Source organism: Ricinus communis, chromosome 10 (genome assembly GCF_019578655.1).
Source record: "Ricinus communis isolate WT05 ecotype wild-type chromosome 10, ASM1957865v1, whole genome shotgun sequence".
In the NCBI taxonomy this organism is placed as follows: domain Eukaryota; kingdom Viridiplantae; phylum Streptophyta; class Magnoliopsida; order Malpighiales; family Euphorbiaceae; genus Ricinus; species Ricinus communis.
The window spans coordinates 18,505,514-18,527,585 of NC_063265.1; the positions used below are offsets into that span (position 1 = coordinate 18,505,514).

The 22,072-nt window shown below is 31.4% G+C and overlaps 4 protein-coding genes across 6 annotated transcripts; 3 read left to right on the forward strand and 1 right to left on the reverse strand.

Annotated features, from left to right (window-relative positions):
* Positions 1 to 124: 124 nt before the first annotated feature.
* Positions 125 to 992, forward strand: LOC8267068. Its single transcript, XM_002530662.4, has 2 exons — positions 125 to 614; positions 743 to 992. The coding sequence occupies exons 1-2, from the start codon at positions 243 to 245 to the stop codon at positions 830 to 832; spliced, it is 462 nt and encodes a 153-aa protein (XP_002530708.1). The 5' UTR covers positions 125 to 242; the 3' UTR covers positions 833 to 992.
* Positions 993 to 5,699: 4,707 nt separating this feature from the next.
* Positions 5,700 to 9,322, forward strand: LOC8267069 (probable protein phosphatase 2C 68). Its single transcript, XM_002530663.4, has 4 exons — positions 5,700 to 6,473; positions 6,805 to 7,169; positions 8,439 to 8,675; positions 8,770 to 9,322. Exons 1-4 carry the CDS (start codon positions 6,161 to 6,163, stop codon positions 9,010 to 9,012), a joined length of 1,158 nt encoding a protein of 385 aa, XP_002530709.1. The 5' UTR covers positions 5,700 to 6,160; the 3' UTR covers positions 9,013 to 9,322.
* Positions 9,323 to 10,356: 1,034 nt separating this feature from the next.
* On the forward strand, positions 10,357 to 14,533 carry LOC8267070 (bifunctional purine biosynthesis protein PurH). Its single transcript, XM_002530664.4, has 12 exons — positions 10,357 to 10,631; positions 10,738 to 10,861; positions 10,997 to 11,072; positions 11,178 to 11,274; positions 11,471 to 11,573; positions 11,693 to 11,826; positions 12,169 to 12,346; positions 12,660 to 12,814; positions 12,954 to 13,163; positions 13,290 to 13,637; positions 13,739 to 13,865; positions 14,108 to 14,533. The coding sequence occupies exons 1-12, from the start codon at positions 10,482 to 10,484 to the stop codon at positions 14,257 to 14,259; spliced, it is 1,854 nt and encodes a 617-aa protein (XP_002530710.1). The 5' UTR covers positions 10,357 to 10,481; the 3' UTR covers positions 14,260 to 14,533.
* A 1,277-nt stretch (positions 14,534 to 15,810) lies between these two features.
* Positions 15,811 to 18,365, reverse strand: LOC8267071 (actin). 3 transcript variants are annotated; one of them, XM_048380204.1, is made up of 5 exons: positions 18,177 to 18,365; positions 17,864 to 17,958; positions 17,373 to 17,766; positions 16,580 to 17,193; positions 15,811 to 16,251 (listed from the first exon to the last, which is right to left on the reverse strand). In XM_048380204.1, the coding sequence occupies exons 2-5, from the start codon at positions 17,921 to 17,923 to the stop codon at positions 15,922 to 15,924; spliced, it is 1,398 nt and encodes a 465-aa protein (XP_048236161.1). In that variant the 5' UTR covers positions 17,924 to 17,958; positions 18,177 to 18,365; the 3' UTR covers positions 15,811 to 15,921. The 3 variants fall into 3 exon arrangements, with proteins under 3 accessions (XP_048236161.1, XP_002530711.1, XP_048236159.1); XM_002530665.3 differs by having other exon boundaries at positions 15,811 to 16,246; positions 17,864 to 17,935; positions 18,177 to 18,357; XM_048380202.1 differs by having other exon boundaries at positions 15,811 to 16,246; positions 18,177 to 18,356.
* Positions 18,366 to 22,072: the final 3,707 nt, after the last annotated feature.

A 22,072-nucleotide genomic window follows, 5' to 3' on the forward strand; every position in this document is an offset into this window, starting at 1 on the left:
TCCAACGGCTATATTCCCTCCCTATGCATTTATTCAAAATCTTTAGTTTCCTTCAACGGTCCATTTCCCACTATACTACAAAACTTATCTCACTATCCATTAAAACATATAATAACTTTACCCTCCACACACATGAACACCATCTTTATATCTATGTATGCATTTCCTTTTCACCTCCACACCTCTCTCTCTCCCTCTGACCCAACTCCATTTCTCTCTATTCTTTTGCTCTCTGAATTAAAATGGACACTACAAATGTCAGTGCTGCAACAGTTCAACATGTAACCAAGAAATCTTCTGATGAGTTACTGAGGAAATTTGCAGAAGTGGGTGATGACGATAACGATACTGCAGAGGCTAAGAAAATGTCAAAAAGGCGAAAAAGAAGCATAAGAAAGGATAATACAGCAGCAGCAGGAGGAAGAGGAGAGGTTTCATCATTATCATGTGAGAGTCCTGCACATTGTAATACTACTAGTGCATTAGTGGAGAGAAGGTCACTACTTCCTGTGGTTACAAGGAAGTCTGTGTTGCTTAGACAACTTGGGATTGGGAGGTCTCAGCTTAGAGCCAGAGATATCAAGAATAAGTCTATCCTTGTTGCCCTTGAAAAGGTAATTACATACTTCTTCTTCTTCTTCTTCTTCATGTTTATATTGATGTTTCTGGTTTGCAGGGTTTATATATATAAATGGTTATTTTGTGTGAATTTAATTCATAGCGAATTCTTCTGATTTTGCAGACATGGCGCAAGACATTAGAAGGAGCTTCAAAAGTACTTTTGGAGAAGCATTACAATCGACATAGACGCTTAATCAATGACGTTGTTTAGCTCTAAATCTCTTTACACCAACTGTTTTTTTTTTTTTTTCCTTTAACTAAATGCATTGTTTTAGTCTTTGTAAATTAGCATTACATTTGTATCAATTCCTTACTATTCATAAATTTGTTTCCCATCCAAAAGGGAATAAAATTACGATTATTTGCCTCCATTATTAAGGCCATTTTTTCCCTTTATCTTTCCTTGCACAATTTGAGCTAGCTAGTCTAACTAAAATATCACTTTAGGAATTTCAAACTATTCCATTAATGGATACAGTGTAAACTGGTATATGAATTTTAGGGGCTAAAACCATAAGAATATAGATCACATTAGTTATTAAGGTCTACATAATTATGTGAATCCATTTATAAGTAGCCATCTCATTATATTTACTATGAAAATGATAACAAGTCTAATGCAACTTCCATTTCAAAAATAAAGACTTATCACTTGAGTTAATTAGATGTGGAGTCCAATTTTTGATTGCCAAAGCTTGCTTATGAGGTGAAATAATGTCCCAAGCAAAGCTAATTTTTGAGGTAAGAGTTAAATTCAGATGTGTTTTGATTTTGCAACTCAAAAGGGTTTGTAACAGTAACCCTTTTTCTTTTTAATTTCTTGAAAGTATTTATCAAAGCCAAAATAAGCAATTTTCTTCTAACTTAATTTGCTTACCAAAGAGGCCTAAAACATTCCTTTTTATGCAGTTTGTTTATGGCAATCTGAATACCAATTATATATGTGAGTCGCGTTCTGCTTTCACTGGAAAAGTTTGACTTTTAAAAAGGGGAAAAAAGATCTAATGTTTTAAAGTTTGAAAAAGATCCTTCACTTTTAATCTAATCTCAATTAAATCCTTAAATTTCAAAATGAAATAATTAAAATAAACGAACCCTTCCATGAATGTCCGTCTAAAAGAAAACTTCTAGACTTTAAGAGCAAAGGTCATTATCTCAAGTGGGTCCAAAACTTGATATTACCATTGTGAAAAATGAAGTTAGCTATCATCTCTATCCTCTTCCTTCTTTCTCCTTTCTTAAAATCTTGATTTTATTATGCAATAATTGTAAAGAAAAAAAGAAATAATCAAAAGTGAAATCAATTGAAGTTATTAGCTTTCGCGGATATATAGTGGCAATATTAATGTCTTCCACAAGCTTTAGTAGTAGCAAATAAAGGGATCCAGTGAGAGACAATGGAGTTGTTCTAAAAGCTCTAAATAATTCTAGAATAAAATTCAAATAGTTCCCTAAACTTTGTTGGTAGAGCCAAATAGACCCTTTTGATCTTTTTGGATCATTTTTATCTAAGATTTTAGATTTTTGAGTTCAATTCACCCTTATATGAGCGAGTGAAAACTACTCTCTTTAAAAAAACAGTTAAAGTAAAATAAAAAATAATTACTTTTTTTAATAATAATATTATCAATAACTAAATACTTTTTTGTTAAATTTGATTTTAAAAATTGATTTTGACTATTTTTATTGAATTCATTCTCTACAACTTTTATAAAAAAATAGTTAAATGGAGTTAAAAAAGATAAATCTTAAATCAAAATGGCCTAAAAAGGTCAAAAGAGTCTATTTGATCCCACTCTCAAAGTTTAAGAACCTATTTAAATCTTATTCCAATTTTTTTACAACGAAATTTGTAACATTTAGACGGTATGGAAGGTGTCAAAAAATAAATCAAAATTTAGTTTAATTCTGGTTATTTTCAAATAACAAATTAGACTGAAGTCTACTTTATCGACTACAAATTTATAGGGAGTAAGTATCCTGAGAATGAATAAATGTATCTTTGAGACTAGAAAAGATATCATCAAATGAAAACTCTGTATAAAATCACATTGCCATCGAAGTAATTAATACAGTTTGAGGAGTTCTCCTTTTATCTTCCTTTTTAAGTCCCAATTGTCAATTTTTGTCAAAAATGGTCAGAAACTTCTGAGAAGCTACAGTCAATGAATATTCCAAAGAATATCCAATACTTAACCAAATGCATCCTCTCAACTGTATCCTATGTAATGGATATAAATAAACAAATGAACCTTAGTACCACGAAAGAAGAAAAGAACTCAATAATCTATGTACTCCATTTTCATTTCATCATCTTGATCCATTGCTTTGTGTAACTCTGTCGCACTCCTCTCTATTAGAAAAAAAGAAAGAAAAAAAAAAGAGAAAAAAAGCGATATATATGTGAATATTTTAATATTTAATGATTGATATGTATTTTATTATTTAAATTTAATAAATATATATTAATTATACGAGAGATACTGTGGATTGGACAAAAATTTTCCACACTTAAAAAAAGTGGTAGGCCTATAAAACAGCCAGAGGAAGGAGAAACTCCAAAGTGATAGAGTGGAACATGTACATATGCTTAAATGAGATATAAGGAATCACATTTTTTTCTTTGAAAAAGGACCTGACCCACTAGCCAAAAGCCCTTTGATCTTAAGTGTAATTGTGAATAGCAGTAGTGGTAGTGAAGTGGGGTCTAATTTCATATGGCAATGGTGGCAACAGACAACAACATATCTTTAATTGCTAACTGTATTTATTGGTACCATTATAGCTTAATAAGATTTGAATGACAAATGTAGGTAAGGTAAGTAAAACTACAACACAATCACTCTCTTGTGACCAAAAACAAAAGTAGTTTCACATGTCACTTGTGTTTGTGCCTTGACAGTCCTTTTAGACTCTGATAACTACTTGCCTCTTCCTCCTTTCTGGTCTCTTCTTAATCTACCCTCTTTTATTTATTTACTTTTTTCCCATTTTTTATTTCAGTATAAAAGCTTTAGCCCTTCAACCTTTTCTTTTCTCTTTTGACAATATTTACTGTTTTGATCACTCTCATTAAACTTATCCACACAAATAAATTTTTAAGTTATAAATTAGCCATGCTTTAACTAGGATAAATTTAGATTTATTTACTATTGAATTGAGCTCAAATCATGTTTCATCCTCTCCTTTATAATTTATGAGTTTAAATGAATCTAAATAAGCCAAATAAAATCGAAATCATGAACTATGCTCATTCATGAACAAATACTTATTATAAAGTTTATAATATGTCTTATCAGTCTAATCTTATAAAAAATTTAAATAGATATTTATATTATTTATTATAAATAAAATTAAATATACTTACATGTCTGATATGTTAAAGAATTTAAGTTTATGAGTGGCTTTGTAATTTTATTTAATTGCATTATATAGATTGAATTTGATTTATTATTAAAAAAAAATCTCAATAAAATAAATTTAAATAATTTTTTATTCGGTCAAATTTTGAGAGGTTTACAGACAATTCAACTCATTTGAATTCTTATAAACATGTAAACTTTTATTTTTATTCTATTTTGTTTTATCTTTTAGATTAGGACAAACTTCCTAAAGTTATAATAAAGATTAAATGGTAACATCATAGGAGAAAGAATTACTAACTTTTCTTAAATCTCAATAATTCACTAGCTTTTTTTTTTTTTTTTTTAGTTTTTCAAAGGTTCATATTAACTCACTCATTATATATCATATCATAATTTTTGTACTATTAACAAAATTTTAGAAAGCTAAATTTAATAAAGTGTTTAGTTCAAAAACAAAAATTTTATGAAATTTATTTGTAAATTTAAAATTTATATATTTTAAATAGACTGGAAGTCAATTTAATATTTTACATAACCATATTAATTGATTATAACTAAACTAAATTCTAACAAAATAGATAGAATTTGCAAATGAATTCTACATTATTAAATCAATACGTTTTATAACATAAAAATATCTCTTTTAATTTTATTATTTTTATTTTATTTTCTCTCTCATGACTTTTTTTTATGGATTTCAACCAAACATAGCATTAAAGTTATTTAAAGATTATATTTTTATGCTCTATTTGGTTAAAATTCACAAAAAAATTATTTTATTTGAAAAAAAGACATGAAAAAAAATAAAATAAAATTGATAAAGTTGAAAGAGATATTTCGGTGTTATATACTATATTGACTTACTAATTAATTTGAAAATTTTACCTATTTTGTTAAAATTTAATTTAACTATAATCAATTCCACATAAATTTGTTTATATAGAATACTAAATTAACTTCCCTCCATTTAATATATATAAATTTTAGATTCATAAATAAATTCTATAAATTTTATAGAACACTACGTAAATCTTAATAATCTCACGTTCTTAAAAAGAACTAATAATATTATAGAAATAATAATAATAATAATAATAATAAGCTACAAAAATAAAGTTCATATACACAAACTTATAAAAAAAATATTGTTGGGAATATTGCAATCACGCTATTTTATCTAATATAGGTAACGATTGCTAAAATCTAAAATTGCGTTAAAGATTAAGCTTTAAAAAGAATAAATTTAATACTTCAAGCATAACTTAGATAATAAAAATGTTTATTTTTTAAAGTGAAAAATCTCAAATTTAAATTCTTCCTTTCTCGCTAAATAAAATTTTATATTTATAATAAATATAAAAATAATAAATTCTTTTATTGTTTAACCCATATTACTTATTTGCCGCCATTAATAATAAATTAAATTTACAAATACATTAGAAATAGAGAAAGAAAAAAATATAAAATATAAATAAAAAAATAAAACACAAATAAAAGAAAACAAAACATAAATACTTCCATTGGCTGGTATTGTATCATCACATAAACTTGTTCTATTTGTAAAAATAAAACACCATAGCCAAATCACTCGACATTTTTTGTTTTTTTGGTAAGGCACCCAACATTTTTCTTACTTTTTTAAATCACAACTAGAAAAAAATAAAAAGAAAAAGAAAGAAAGAAAAAGAGAAGAAGAGAAAAAGAAAGAAAAAGAAAAATACTTTGGTTGCACACATTGTCAACTTTCTTTCTCAACAACTCAAAAACCCAGATGTTTGCTTTCTTTCTGTACCACTTTCTCTAAAATTTTTTTTTTTTCTCTCTCTCTCTCTCTCTCTCTCTCTCTCTAAAACCCAAAATCTCTCTGTTTTTTTTTTAAAAACTTTCTTTCTACACAATGATCCATCAATCATTTAATCTTTTTCCATTTCTTGTTCTTTCAATTACAGTATCTGTCTAATTTTGTTTCTCTCTGCATTTTTGCTTTTAAAAAGACTTTTTAATCTGACTCCTCTATTGTTACTGGGTTGTATATCCACTTTCTTGATTTTGATCCACATACCCAAATCCCCAGTCTTTACTGTATTGCAATCAAAATCTTCGAAAGTTGAAACCTTTATAGTTTCTTTTGAGCAATTTGGAGAAGTGGGTATTGTTTTAAAAGGAAATGAGGGATGCTCTCGTGGCTGGCAAGGATAGCAATGGCATGTTGGAGACCAGTCAGTCGATATGCCCGTATGAACAAGGATGATAGTATTCATGATGATGATGATTCCTCAATTGGTGACTCTCTTTTATGGTCTAGAGACCTTGAAAAACATTCTTATGGCGACTTCTCTTTTGCTGTTGTTCAAGCTAATGAAACCATTGAAGATCACAGTCAAGTAGAAACTGGCCGTGATGCTACTTTTATTGGTGTTTATGATGGTCATGGTGGACCTGAGGCTTCTAGATTCATTTCTGACCATCTTTTCAAAAATCTCATGAGTGAGTGTTTCTTTTTTGTATTTTGGGTTTCCCAAATTTTGGATTTGGTGTTGATATGACTGTTTTGTGGTTTCTTAAAGAGTTTAATGTATAGCAGATTACCGGGTCATTGGTGAATTGGAAAATTTATCTCTCCATGGCTTGTCTTGATTCTTGAAATACTACTGCTAGTTATTAAATTACAAATAGAGCTTTAGTTTTGTCTGACCATGTGATTTTGTGATGTATTAGATGGAAGATTGTGTCGGCATCATTGTCTAGTGGTTTCTTTGATGGACCTGTAGTAATTCTAGAAGTTTTGAAGAATGTATCTTTGTGCATTGTTTTGTAGGGTTTGCTGGAGAAATAGGAAGCGTTTCTGAAGAAACTCTTAGAAGGGCCTTCTCTGCTACTGAGGAAGGCTTTCTTACTCTAGTTCGTAGGACTTGTTCAATTAAACCATTGATTGCTGCAATTGGATCTTGTTGTTTGGTTGGGGTTATATGGAGAGGGACATTGTATATTGCTAATCTGGGTGATTCTCGAGCTGTAATCGGTTGTTTAGGTAGATCTAATAAGATAGTTGCTGAGCAATTGACCAAGGATCATAATGCAAGTATGGAAGAGGTTAGACAAGAACTTAAATCTTTGCATCCAGATGATTCACATATTGTCGTTATGAAGCACGGTGTTTGGCGCATCAAAGGCATCATCCAGGTTGTTCTCTTTGAAACTTGTTCCGTATTTCTGCTGTGTGGAAGTTATAATGCATGTAAACTCCTTTTTCTGCTTCAGTTTTCTATTTTCTTGAAAGGGAATAATTTTATGCAAAAATAACATATATTCTTGCAAGTTCAATCTGGAATCTTCCCAGCATAATTCAAATGACTGAAAATGTATTCATTAAGCAAATAGTTGTTCTTTAATTCCTTCTGACAAGGTTTGGGAAAATCATGCAGAAGTGCCTCCCTATAAGCTTGAATCCCTTGTAGTCTCATTTTAATATCTAAAGGGGTATCATCTATCTCTTTCGATGGATGGTTGTTGACATGTTTGCATGTTATCAAGATACTGTTAAAGATGAATGATCAAAGGGCCTGGGGGAATTGATATTGCTGATACTTTCTTGTCTTTCTTTGCCCCCCCTTCCAGAACTTCGTTTTCTTCACTTTTCCAGTAAAGCCTTGTATGTGGGGTATTTGGACAGTTTCTTAAGGTATTAAATTACAGAGTTAGTCCAGAAATAAGTAAAATTGGCATAAGCATACAGCGTTTTTAAGCATTCAAGGTTATCTTGGTTGTCATGTGTGCTTCCCGGTTTCATTCTCTCCGCATCTAGTGGTTTTATACCTATTTTAACTATAAGACAGCCTCTGTTTTTTTCTAAGATATAGTTTTGATTCTTAGAAGAGTTATATTAAATGTGTTTACAATAGGCCTCTAAACCATAATCTAGAGTTCATTTGCATGGTAAAATTCAGGCATTATCATAATGCTGTCGGCTATGTCAATGTTTTTTCTAAAATAATCATTAGTTATGAAACTTAGAAACTGTAAAAGAAATTATCCTGAGTTGATGTTGTAGATGATTGCAACTGAAATGATCCTCATATTTTGGGAGGATGCATGCCCTTTATGGCTCTATCTGGAGGTCATTTTTGGGGGCTGGGCAGTCAAAGGAAAGAGTATCAGAATTCTTTTTCTTTTATCCCTTTCTTGGAAAAGAAAAGGATCAGGTTCAACTTCTCACATTATACTTATTGCAAGTCTCTATCATGTGCCAAGGTCATATGAGACTTTGACTTTTGATGCAAAATCTTAATGTCTTCATCCCTCAGTTAAAAAGAACTTTCATTTGCCTGTTAAATATCTATCACCTGTTTGTATTTCATTTGTTCTTTCATGCCAACAGGTGCTTTGTAGTTTGCTAATTGCTTGTTTTTGATTGACAATTTCTTTATTCTGTTTCTGTTGGTGTGATATTAGGTATCTAGATCTATAGGTGATGCATACCTGAAGAAGCCAGAGTTTTCTCTTGATCCTTCATTTCCACGATTCCACCTTCCTGAGCCTATTCGCCGGCCTGTGCTAACATCAGAGCCATCCATAAGTTCAAGAGTTCTACGACCCAATGATAAATTTGTCATATTTGCATCTGATGGACTTTGGGAACACATGACAAACCAGGAGGCTGTGGAGATGGTGTATAATTATCCTCGAGCTGTACGTACACGATTGATGCATCTGATACTTATTTTTCTGTTTTAAATCTTCAAGCTGCTCATTCTTTTTTTTGTTTCATTTCTTCAAATAATAGGGAATTGCAAGAAGACTTGTTAAAACAGCTTTAAAAGCGGCAGCTAGGAAGAGGGAGATGAGATACGATGATCTTAAGAAGATTAACAAGGGCAACAGACGGTTTTTCCATGATGATATAACAGTGATTGTCATCTTTACAGATCACGAATTGCAGGGTAAAAATATATCTGTACCGGAGCTGTCGATGCGGGGTTTTATTGACACTGTTGGACCATCGCGTTTTAACACTCTCCATGGTTGATGCCAGTATCAAGAATAGCCTGTAGCAACCTGAAATGGTGACTGGAAGAGCAAACTTGGCATGCTTGTGGTCTCCTCTTTGCCATCCCTTTTCTGCGCCTCGAAATGTATTCTAGTTCCTGGGGTGTAATATGTTTAGTTCTCTCATTTCTGCTTTCTTGCTATAAATCCTCATAAGGGAAGCTATAAAATCTTTTTTCTTTTTCTTTCTTTATTTTTCTTTTGGGTTTAACATGCTGGAATTTGTATACATTCAAGTTGGTAACAATTCATACACGATGTTCCAAATAAATTTCTGTATTTCATGGCAATTCCTGTTAATTCAGTTTTCATGAGCACAGTGTTTCTAAGGTTTCAGTTTCGGACTTGCAAGTTATTGCTGTATTGGTCATGCGGTTGGAGTTTTCCTCATGTCCAATTAATAAAATGTTATTTTGTTATCAATAAGGCGGCAATTTCCTTTTTAACTTATTACATATTGGAGCTCTATTTTTCACTTTAATTAGAAAATGTAATTTTGTAAAAATAATAATATACCTCGGCTAAAATTGGTCTAATTGCTATTTTTATTTATAAATAAAAATATCGCATTTTATTGTATATTTCTATTTATAAAAATTAAATATATATATTTTATATTCATGTAAAGACTTAGCAAACAATCTTATTGGAAAGTCTTAGCCATCTCTAAAATACATGATCTTGTTTTTGTAATTATTTTAATTTGTCATCAAATGAGTTTTCCATACTTAATGTAATTTATATTTAAGAATAATCAATTAAAGATATATAATGTGTATCATTGTGTGGAAATAAATATTAGAATTTCACTTATAAAAATAATTATGAATTGCAACTACATCAAATCTTCTTTACTTTATAACAATTTTTGCGGGCAATATCATTCTTTTTTCTCTAATTTTTTTCAGAATTATATATTTTTTTTGTCATTCTAAATAAATTAAAATTAAAATTAAATTGTCCTTTACTATTTTATTTTATAAATATTTTTGTGATCCTTAATTTAGCAAAACATCCGCCAATAAATTACGAGTATATTTAATTCTTGATTTTTTTTTCTAATAAATACTTAATTTTAAATATTTTTTTTTAAATTAACTTATATTTCTGTTAATTCATTAAAAACATTATGCGGTTTTTTAAAGACTTTTACAAATAAAAATATTAATAAATTTCTTAATCAAATAAATAATATATATTATTGATGAAATTTCGCAATCCAAGAAGAATATAAAAAAATAAATATCATATATTACTTTGTTTATAATTTAAAAAAAATTATAAAAACCAAATGAGGAAAAAGCGTAACGGCGTCGACGTTACGTCATTTGTATCCGTGCAGAGTCATTGTAAAAGGGTGAGTGAGCTAAAGTTGCTCTCCCTTGGCAACAGCAGTCAGCAGCAGCGACCGCTTAAAAAAGGAAAAAGAAAAGAAAAATTCTTCAAAGTATGTTTGGCTTGACTGCTACTCTCTCCACCGCTACCGCCGCCGCTTCCGCCACTAACTCTCTTCCTTCTCGCACTCCCTGCACCGGCCTGCATCATCATAGAAGTACTTCGTCTGCCGTCACCGCCGCTGTTGCTGGTTGCACTCAATCGGTAAACCTCTTTATTAACTTTTTTTTTTTTTTCATTTTATCTCTTCCAAGTTGAATACTTCTCACTTTATCTCTTTTAATTGTTGGTTGGTGTTATCAAATTTCAGGCTTCAATTGTGTGCGTTCAAGTTCACGCCACGTCTTTGAGGCCCAGTTGTAGTGCAGTAAAAGCTATGGCTGATTCTCAAACCCTTTCAGTGTCTAAAAATCAGCCTCAATCTCCTTCTTCTGGTAAGTTTATAAATTAGATATACGGTATCAGTATTCTCAGTCTGACACGCCTTAATGCTTTTGAGGTTGATTAATTTTATTATTTGTGCAAGCTTTTTATACTACATAGTCTTATATATGGTTATTTGATTTCAGGCAATAAGCAAGCTTTGATTTCTTTATCCGATAAAAGGGACCTGGCTTTACTTGGGCGTGGACTACAAAACTTAGGGTAGTTCCCCCACTATTTTATTGTTTTTCATTTTGTTTTATCTTCGTGGTTTTTCTTTAGTTAATATCTGAGTCCAGCATGCTGATTTCTTTTGTGAATTGGAAGGTACACGATTGTTTCGACAGGAGGAACAGCATCTTCTTTGGAAAGTGCTGGAGTATCTGTAACTAAAGTGGAGCAGCTTACTTCTTTTCCTGAAATGGTACAGTCGTGGTTTCTTTCTTTCTTTCCTTTTTTCTTCTCATTTGAGATGCTTGTCTAACCTAAATTTCTCTTGCATATTGTTGAAAACTTCAAAACATTAAAGTGAATGTAGCAAAGAGCATTGTCTGACATCTTCTTTCAGGGTATTTTGATACTGTTGGACGCTGATAATAGTTTTATTACCTTGTTATAAGCTTGATGGTCGTGTAAAAACTTTACATCCCAACATTCATGGGGGTATTCTAGCTAGAAGGGACCAAAAGCATCACATGGAAGCTCTTAACGAACATGGAATTGGTGAGTTGTTGTAAATTCTGTTAGTACAAGTCCTTGGTCGTAATTTTCTGGTCTTTCAGTGCACTGTATCTTTTATATGTACCTTTTAGTCTTTTTCTGCTAAAACAGTTTTTCTACAGGTACATTTGATGTGGTAGTGGTGAACTTGTACCCCTTTTATGATAAAGTTACTTCATCTGGACAAATTGATTTTGAGGATGGAATTGAGAACATTGACATTGGTGGCCCTGCCATGATTAGAGCTGCTGCAAAGGTTCATAAAATTTCTTTCTTTATATATGTTTGAAATTCTTCTATAGCTGTAGAAATTTATTGACCTAGTGAACTTTGCTGATGGTGTGCAACTGATTTCAACTTAATCCTTGACAAGGATGCATTAACCAACTTCATTCAAAATGTGCAAGCAAGATACTGTTTTAAGATGATTCAAGTGCCATACTACTTCAAAAGTAAAAGCCATAATTTTGCTTGCTTCATTATTTTTAGAAGTGCAGAGCTGAGTGCAATAGAAGTGATACAATTAGCATTATGCTAAAAGAAGTTTAATGCTATTGTTGCATTTTCATATGTTATCTGGTTTGTATGTCTTCAACAGAACCACAAAGATGTTTTGGTGGTTGTTGACTCTGAAGACTATCCTGCGTTGCTAGATTATCTTCAAGGCGACCAAGATGATCAGCAGTTCCGTAGAAATCTTGCCTGGAAAGCTTTTCAACATGTTGCTTCTTATGATTCTGCAGTTTCTGAGTGGCTTTGGAAGCAAACTGTAGGAGGTAGATTTTTGAACTTATATTTGTAGCGATGTACTTTGTTTGAGCACTATTATCGGGCAATCATGAACCACATGTTCTATGCAAAGGGTGATCTACAATAAATGAATCTTCTGAATGTCCAATTTATGTTTAAGAGAAAATGGGGTGAATAAAAAGAATTGGAGATTTTGGAATTTCCTTGGTAGGTTTTGATATAATGAAGAAAGAAACTCAGATAGGGATCTGTCCCATGAACATAGTTCAGTGGATTTATTTCATTTCACACGAGCTGTATAGTATCATAGGTTGACACAGTTGTATATATGCTTGAAAGATAAATTCCCGCCCAGCCTAACCGTGCCTCTCTCACTCAAGAGTTCTCTTCGTTATGGTGAAAATCCTCATCAAAAGGCTGCATTTTATGTTGATAAGAGTATTTCTGAGGTCAATGCTGGTGGCATTGCAACAGCTATTCAACACCATGGGAAGGTGAGACAATCTCAAAGTATTTTCATTCATGACATCTACTATCAATGGAAATTTATTTTTACTGCTATCGTTTGTAATCTGTTTATTTATTCTATTATGTGATTTACTATTATTCAGAATGGAATTTGTCTTGGTGCAGGAGATGTCATATAACAACTACTTAGATGCTGATGCAGCATGGAATTGCGTGTCAGAGTTTAAGAACCCTACCTGTGTTGTTGTTAAGCACACAAATCCTTGTGGGGTAGCTTCACGTGATGATATCCTTGAAGCATATAGGCTGGCTGTAAAAGCAGATCCAGTGAGCGCATTTGGTGGTATTGTAGCCTTCAATATAGAGGTTGATGAGGTAAGGTCTGGCTTTTGGTCTAAATATTAATTGTATAAGCTCTAGTAGTAATTTGATAAGTTGGCCAGATAAGGAGGTAAGCTTTGTTATGTAGTCTGATATCTCTTTTTCTGACTGTGTTTCTAGGTTCTTGCAAAGGAAATTAGGGAGTTCAGAAGTCCAACAGATGGTGAAACTCGTATGTTTTATGAGATTGTGGTTGCTCCCAAGTATACCAAAAAGGGGCTTGAGGTCCTACGGGGAAAATCAAAGACATTGAGGATCCTTGAGGCAAAAAAGAATGAACAAGGAAAGCTTTCACTAAGACAAGTTGGTGGTGGATGGTTAGCTCAGGATTCGGATGATTTAACTCCCCAAGATATAAAATTCAATTTCATGTCTGAGAAGACTCCACAAGAAAGTGAACTGAATGATGCACAGTTTGCATGGCTGTGTGTTAAGCATGTAAAAAGCAATGCCATTGTAATAGCAAAGGTTTGTGTTTTTCTGATGTTTAGGTTTTAGAACTTCTGCTTAAAAGAAAGTTTTGGCATATATTGCAATGATGTTCTCATTCTGATCATCATTTTGGGCAGAATAACTGTATGCTGGGCATGGGAAGTGGGCAGCCAAACCGTTTGGAAAGCTTGAGAATAGCCTTGAAAAAAGCAGGAGATGAGGTTAAAGGAGCTGCTTTGGCTAGTGATGCTTTCTTTCCATTTGGTAATTTCTTTTTCATACAGAATAACTGCATTTTATTTATGTCTCGACAATGCTGCAGAAAACTTGAATAAGTTGTAATTAGAACCATAAGGCAACTAATACGTGACCACTAACATGTCCTGATTGTTTACATAATCTTCTTCGGTGATTATAAGCTCTTACTAGCTAGAGATAATTCAGGAGTCAGGATTAGTTTCCACATGTATTAATGAATGTGCTGAAAATGGCTTGTTCTTGGACAGCTTGGAATGATGCAGTGGAAGAGGCATGTGAAGCTGGCGTTGGTGTTATTGCAGAGCCAGGTGGAAGCATCAGGGACAAGGATGCCATAGACTGCTGCAACAAGTACGGCGTTTCACTGATTTTTACCAATGTGAGGCACTTTAGGCACTGATAGATCACATTTTGAGTTTGTTTTTGCAATTTTGAGTCAAAACCTAGTAGCCAATCAGCAGAGTTTCGAAACTCTATCAGATTCCTCTGATGGGAGTTCCCATAGTTCACCAGGTGGTGGCATCACATTATGCAATTTAAAATGATGTACCATAAGCGCTCATGATATTTTTCTTTCCAATCTCTTAAAAATGAGGAAAGGGATTTAATCTCGAGTTTCTTTTTGCACATTTTGATCTCAGTCAATCACATTGTCTACTTCATTTCCCTTTTTATTTATTATTTTTTTTGTTTCTCGTTTATTCTTATAATGGTTGTTGGAGCCTTGATGTGCAGCCTTCTTCATTTCCCTGTATTTGTGAAATTGTGTCCGAGGAGAAACAGTAGAAAAGTAGCTCCACCCTCCACCTTAATCATAAACATGGGACAGAAGCAGTTCATTTACAAGTCTTGTTTTTGTGTTATGTGGATAGGTATTACTGGAAGATCCACAATGAGTTAACTTTTTGTAGCTTTTTATGATGTCAACTGACAATTTAGGATGGTTAGATTTATCCTTAAAAGACATCAACGTTAACACCAGTACCATAGGTAGGTATTTTGAGCGATTAGTTTTATTTATTTTTCTTTTACTGGTTAAAGGTAATATTGATGAAAAACTCAGCAATACTTCTATTTTTTTCTTTGACTACACACGATTTTAAAAAGGAAAATATTAATTCTACATTTTATTAAAGATAAAAATTTTAAGATATGTTCGTCATGGACCCTTTTATTTGATTTGGTTTGGGTTAATTTAAGGAATTCATTTTTGGGTTAATTTAGGGGATTCATTACATTTGTTTGATAAAAACCTACTAAGACAATAAATTGTTCCTTTTACTGATTAAAGGTAATATTGGTAAAAATTAAGTCATACTTATATTTTATTTTATCGATTATACTAGATTTAAAAAAAAAAGAATATTAATTTATCTTTTATTAAAAAGTAAAATCTTTATAACATCAGTGGTAATTTAGATTTATCATTAGAAAATATGTATGTTAGCACCAATTTCATAAGTATTTTGAGCCACTAGATTTGTTGGATAAAAATTTATTAATAAAATAATAAATTGCTTTAAATTTAGTAATATTTGTATTTTATTTCACTAAAATTTTAAGAAAGAAATATTAACTTTATTTTTTATTAAAGATAAAAAATTTATAACACAAGTTCATGTGACATCAAATATGATGTTAGGATGGTTAAATTTATACTTAGAAGGCATGCACGTTATGTAAAGTAGGCAATATAGATGCGCAACATGTATCCCAGCTAGCAGAAGTAAGATTCACATTCATTATAACCAAAGGCCGACTCTAAAAGAAATCGTAGCAGCGACTTGATTACCAGTGGCCATTAAGTGCAGTGGCGGGGCAGGGACCTGAAGTTGCAGAATGCCTACTGCTTGACAAAAATTGGATATAAAATGATATTTCTAATTTCATACTTGAAAAATGGGATATTTTCTTACCCATAAAAAGGATTGTCATTCAAATGATGATTGAGTTGTTGATAACACATGGAGGAATATAATTATTGTCTTTTTATTCAAGTAAAATGACTCTTAAAAGAAACAATATTGTAATGAATCCCTTAAATTAACCCAAACCAAATCAGTTACAAAATACACAATGCTTCTACAACCAAATAAATGAAAAAATTGAATATTGAAAATTTATCACTCGCCCTCATCTTTGGTGTCCAGACATTAACAGAGCAAAACAGAAGATGGAAAAATAACAAAATATAAAAGAGTAAAAACAGAGAAAATTTTTGCAACCACTTGATTAGAAGCCTTCTGCAAACAAAAAGAGAAGAAAGAAAAAAAGAATTTTGTATAGGATGCGTTCCGGCTTTAGCTTTATGCTTTGCATTATTAGAAGCACTTCCTGTGGACAATTGATGGTCCAGACTCATCATATTCTGCCTTTGCAATCCACATCTGCACTCAAGATCAATGGAAAATTTTTCCAGTCAGATCAGAACAGTTTCACCCAAAATGATGACACTGTATTAGCTCATGAACTGATAGTTTTAGATGTAAGCAAACGTCAAGATTATTAAATTTTGACAACCGAATGTTTTTGTCCTGTAGGGGTAGCTAAATGTAGAAGCATCTATATGATTTGCATATCAAATTAAGAATGAAACAAATGTTCCCAAGTTATTAACTAATAATCATCAAGTTAAGAATGTAAGGAATATTGATATGTAATATAAGGTACTAGCCAAAACCACATTAAGCTGTATCAGTATGAGTAGAATCAGACAGTACCTGCTGGAAGGTGCTGAGGGATGCCAAAATGGAACCTCCAATCCAGACACTGTACTTCCTTTCTGGTGGTGCCACCACCTTAATCTTCATGCTGCTGGGGGCTAATGCTGTGATCTCCTTGCTCATCCTATCAGCAATGCCTGGGAACATAGTAGAGCCACCACTGAGGACAATATTGCCGTAGAGATCCTTCCTAATATCGACATCACACTTCATGATTGAGTTGTAAGTGGTTTCGTGTATGCCAGCAGCTTCCATCCCAATCATAGATGGTTGGAAGAGGACCTCTGGACAACGGAATCGCTCAGCGCCAATGGTGATAACCTGCCCATCTGGCAGCTCATAACTCTTCTCGACAGATGAGCTGGTCTTTGCCGTCTCTAGCTCCTGTTCATAATCAAGAGCAATGTAGGATAGTTTCTCCTTCATGTCTCTTACAATTTCCCTCTCTGCAGTGGTGGTGAAAGAGTAACCACGCTCAGTCAAAATTTTCATAAGAGCATCAGTGAGATCACGGCCTGCCAGGTCAAGTCGCAGAATGGCATGCGGGAGAGCATAGCCTTCATAGATGGGAACTGTGTGGCTCACACCATCTCCAGAGTCCAGAACAATACCTAAACACAGCACATTGATCACAAACATATTAGATCACATAATTCAGCTCTATTGGCTAATCTTAAATCATTGCGAGCTAAAACATTTCTATTTCTCAAATTAAACATAATTTTCTGATCTCTGATTCCATTATAGAGTATAATAACGTGAGATAGGGTGACAAGCAATAGATACTGACCAGTAGTACGGCCGCTGGCATAAAGGGAAAGGACGGCCTGGATGGCAACGTACATAGCAGGAGTATTAAAGGTCTCAAACATGATCTGTGTCATCTTCTCACGATTGGCCTTAGGATTGAGAGGAGCTTCAGTGAGAAGAACAGGATGCTCCTCAGGAGCAACACGGAGCTCATTGTAAAAGGTATGATGCCAAATCTTCTCCATGTCATCCCAATTGCTAACTATTCCATGCTCAATTGGGTACTTCAAAGTCAAAATACCTCTCTTAGATTGAGCCTCATCACCAACATAGGCATCTTTTTGGCCCATACCTACCATCACACCAGTGTGGCGAGGGCGTCCCACAATACTAGGGAACACAGCCCTTGGAGCATCATCTCCAGCAAAGCCAGCCTGCATTATAATTCCATTAATATCCAAAAACCGAACATCACATTCAAGACATCAGATCAAATATAAAAGGATCCGCATATATAGATATAACTAATACCTTCACCATTCCGGTACCATTGTCACACACGAGAGGTTGAATATCCTCACCATCTGCCATTTCTCGTTATGTCTGCCACAGAAATGCCAACAACTCTATATCAAAATGGACAAAAGAAAAAGGGTACAATCTTCGAAGAGCATAAAATCCATTTGATGCACCCTTTTGACATCAGAATGCAAATGATGTTAATATGCAGACATATTATCTCAATTCCATAAGCCAGATATGATTATACAATACATAACTGCTTATTTCTGATTCACCGGCAGACTAGAAACAAAAAAAAATAACTAAAAATGAATGACATTACCTTCGATGAACAGGGGTTCTTTCTTTCTTTCCTTTGATTTGATTTTGTTGGTGGTTTGTGTAAGGTAAGGATAGTGGTGGCTGGGCGTTAAGGTCCCCGCCTTCTTGTTTTAAAAAAAAAAAAAGGATAACAGAAAAGGAATAGAGGAAAAAACACTCAAATGCAAATTGGCATCAAATGAAATTCTACTTAAATGAACCTCAAATTCATTCTCGAGTGATCATGGCCGTCTGTTTTCATTATATTATCTTTGGACCCCATGACGCGTCACTCTCTCGGTCGCAACAGCTGGCTCACTTTTGGTAGCTTCTTTTCCAAGGACGCATTTATCCTTCCTCATTTCCCGTATTTCCTAATCTAACCTCATCCTCGCTGCCAAGGTCATTCTTGGAAATCTAACCATTCCTTTTCTTTTTTTCTTTTCTATTTTCATATTTTATAAATCATTCCTAATAACTTAATATTTGAATGACAATACTATTGCTTATTGCTTCTAGTCTCAACCGTTAGTTCAATAATTAAAAAAATATTTTTTTTTCTCTCTCTAATTATTTAAAATTCAATGTCTTAGAGCTAGCATATAAAATAATAAATGCATCAATATAGCATTAACATTAAGATCACTCAAGAGAATTTAGCCTTTTACAAAATGAAAGCAATACTAATATATCTTAACTATTTTAATATTTTATAACATCATCTTAATAAATAATATATTCATAAATTTAATCTGGTTATAACTATTTATTTAAATTTAAATAAAGTCTCAATAATAATTTTATTTTTTTCATTTAAATAAAAAGTAAAATTTATTGTCCAATAGTTTGCATTAAAAATAATACTTAGAAATTTTTGTTGTTTTAAAACTATTTTATTTTATAATCTTATATACTAGAGTATGTTTATCATATTTTTGAGATTCTCATAACATTAAATTTAATATTATGTTTCATATATTTTAAAAAATTTAATATCAAATATATATAAAATTTATATGTAACACATAGAATTTTTGACATATTAAAATTCTTTATATATGTACTTACTTAACACATAAATATTCTGATGACATGTAATTTTTATATTTTTATTATTTTTATTTGAATTATCATAAAGTACATTAATTAATATTTTATTTTCTAATACATAATAATTGTAATCTTATAACACAATATGTTAACTAATAATTTATGTTGTTAATTAAACCTTGATTCTTAACTCTAAAAAATATTAATTATATTTTAAATATTTCCTTATATAAATATACTTAATATATTAAAAAATAAATAAATAAATTTTTTATTTTATATCATATTTTTAATTATATTTTTATTAAATTTTCATTATATTTATTTAATTTTTGAAAATAATATTAACAACCATGAAACGTTGTGAGAGAAAATATTCTTAACGTGTAGATTTAATGCATTTGATATATATATATACGTTTAACCCATAAGTATAATACTAATATATAATTTATATACTTGTTTGAATTATAGTATGTTAATAATATTTATATATTTATAATTATATTAAAAATTATAATTAATTAATATAATAATACTAGCTGCATAAATTAATACATAAAAAGACAACCAGTTATATATATATTTTTATTTATTTTATATGATTGAGGAAAAATATAAATAATAATTTAATAAAATAATCTAATTAATCTTCTTCTTTTTTCTCAACATTTAAAAGTTTTACATCCGTCCAAACCGAAGAATCAAGTTAATACAATCATCCCCAAAAAGGAATTATTTTAAATTGATTCCATAAATACCCTCAACAATAAATTGGTAGAAATTTGGATGACAAAGGGGTAAATTAGTCCGACAAAGTGCCCACTAAAAAAAGAAAAGAAGAGAAATTTCTAATTTAGATACCCATCCCACTAATCACTTTAATTCATTGGAAAAAATAGCAAAGAAAGGTGGGGACACATGCCAACTCAGAATTCTATTTCCAACTGTCTGGAGATCATGTCGGTGTGTTTGTTCAGGTGCTGTTAGTACTATTGATATACCTTCAATTTCTCCACTAATAACAGAGCCCTTGTTGACCAAGTGATGGAGTCAAGGATCTAACGGTAGATAAGGCACTTGTCTGAATGAGTAGTGACGTGACGTGACATTCATAACTAACTATCCAAAAGAAGCGGAAGGACATGCTGACCCATTTGGGACAGAATTAATGGTTGACTACTTTTTAATTAATCCACCGCTAATCTTGGTTAAGATTTTCTTAATCCGAATTAGCTCTGTTAAGCACCATTTTAAGGATCTTTTGGTAAAAGGATTTACCATATTTTTAGGACAAACCTGCGGTTATAAACCCACTATTGCTTGCCAATTGCTCGCGTGTGAGGGAGACTCGGTCTTCTTTCACTAACAAGTGAAACTGTTATTTCATATTAATTATGAAACATCAAATTAATTATGGGTTTATATATAATTTTTATAAACTGTTTATGTACAAATTTTTCATTTATAAAAATTATATAAACTCGTGATTGATTTATAATTTCTTATTGTATCTGTATTATTAAATTAAAAAGAAATGTTTAGAAAAATATACATTACTAATTTAAAAGTTTAGATGATAATTTAAATTTGGGTAATAAAAAAAGTACCAGAATATACTCTTTACCAAAGTAATCAATTAATTTAAGTAGACTTAATTTGGAAAGGGATAGGCCACTAGAGAGCCCCACTTAAGAAAAGGAAAATCTTTAATTTATAGATACCCTTTTCGCTAATCACTTTAAATTTTTTTTAGTCGTTGGTGAGTGAGAGAGTTGAGCATTCTATTTCCAACTGTCTTGAGATCATGACGGTGTGTTTGTTCAGGTGCTATCAGTACTATTGTCGATTGATTGTTATACATCGTTAGATTCTTGATTCCATCACTTCGTCTGATCAAATCCAATCAAAATTACAACTTCTCATTCCCGTTATAATCTTTATGATTTCATGTCTTAACTAATTGACTAATTAAATCTCGTTATTATGGAAGATTAGATGAAGAACTTCTATATATATATATATATATATATATATATGGAAGCTGTTAACTAATTTTATTGCTTTTCATGAGAAGACATTACTAGTAATTACAATGAAAAAGAAAGTTCTAATTACAATGCAATTATAATGTATTAAAAATATAAGGAATTAAAAAAAGGTTTAAAAATATTATTATGATTAAAGCTGGTAAAAATAAAAGTTTGGTTATCCATTACAGCCTGTCATTTTCATGTATTAGTTGTTTTAAATCATGCAAATTACATATAAATAGCTATTACAAGATTAGATGAACATGTCCAATATATGCATACTTTGTTTGACCCGAATCCTTCTTAGTTGGTAATAAGTTTATCACAGTTCTGTTAGTGGAAACCAATTTACTTTATACTTTAATCATTGTTAGGATACCTTTAATAAATTTAGAATGGGTAATTGTGAAATAAAAAGACTAAAAATGATAATTGGATGATATTCAGACAATAGCATTTTGAGGATTGATTCTATTTATTTACTTATGCTGATAATTTTACTTACTTAATTCTCAAAATGGTATTTTCAGAATATCATCCAATTATCATTTTTAATCTTTTTTCAATTTTATTTTAATTTCATGATCCAGCGATATAAATTGGTGGGAGTGGGAAGAGAAATCTTTTTATTTTTTATTTATTTTTTTTCAGTTGAAAGTTAGAGGACAACAAAATAGCTTTAAGCATGTGAATCTTACAAAGTGAATTTTAATGATCTTTTGCAATAAAATGTTAATTCTGTGTTGTTTTTTAATTTTATTTTTATGGGTGGGTGCTCATGAACTTCAAAACTTGAAGCCTCGTGTTCTTCAAGTCTAGTGGCAATCATTGGATA

Coding starts and splice junctions, on each gene's coding strand:
- LOC8267068 (XM_002530662.4), top strand. CDS start 243: ATGGACACTACAAATGTCAGTGCTGCAACAGTTCAACATGTAACCAAG. Junction 615..742: donor TCCTTGTTGCCCTTGAAAAG/GTAATTACATAC, acceptor CTGATTTTGCAG/ACATGGCGCAAGACATTAGA.
- LOC8267069 (XM_002530663.4), top strand. CDS start 6,161: ATGCTCTCGTGGCTGGCAAGGATAGCAATGGCATGTTGGAGACCAGTC. Junction 6,474..6,804: donor TCTTTTCAAAAATCTCATGA/GTGAGTGTTTCT, acceptor ATTGTTTTGTAG/GGTTTGCTGGAGAAATAGGA. Junction 8,676..8,769: donor TGTATAATTATCCTCGAGCT/GTACGTACACGA, acceptor TTCAAATAATAG/GGAATTGCAAGAAGACTTGT.
- LOC8267070 (XM_002530664.4), top strand. CDS start 10,482: ATGTTTGGCTTGACTGCTACTCTCTCCACCGCTACCGCCGCCGCTTCC. Junction 10,862..10,996: donor GCCTCAATCTCCTTCTTCTG/GTAAGTTTATAA, acceptor ATTTGATTTCAG/GCAATAAGCAAGCTTTGATT. Junction 12,347..12,659: donor TTGGAAGCAAACTGTAGGAG/GTAGATTTTTGA, acceptor TATGCTTGAAAG/ATAAATTCCCGCCCAGCCTA.
- LOC8267071 (XM_048380204.1), bottom strand. CDS start 17,923: ATGGCAGATGGTGAGGATATTCAACCTCTCGTGTGTGACAATGGTACC. Junction 17,767..17,863: donor ATGGTACCGGAATGGTGAAG/GTATTAGTTATA, acceptor ATTATAATGCAG/GCTGGCTTTGCTGGAGATGA. Junction 16,252..16,579: donor CCCTCAGCACCTTCCAGCAG/GTACTGTCTGAT, acceptor ATTGATCTTGAG/TGCAGATGTGGATTGCAAAG.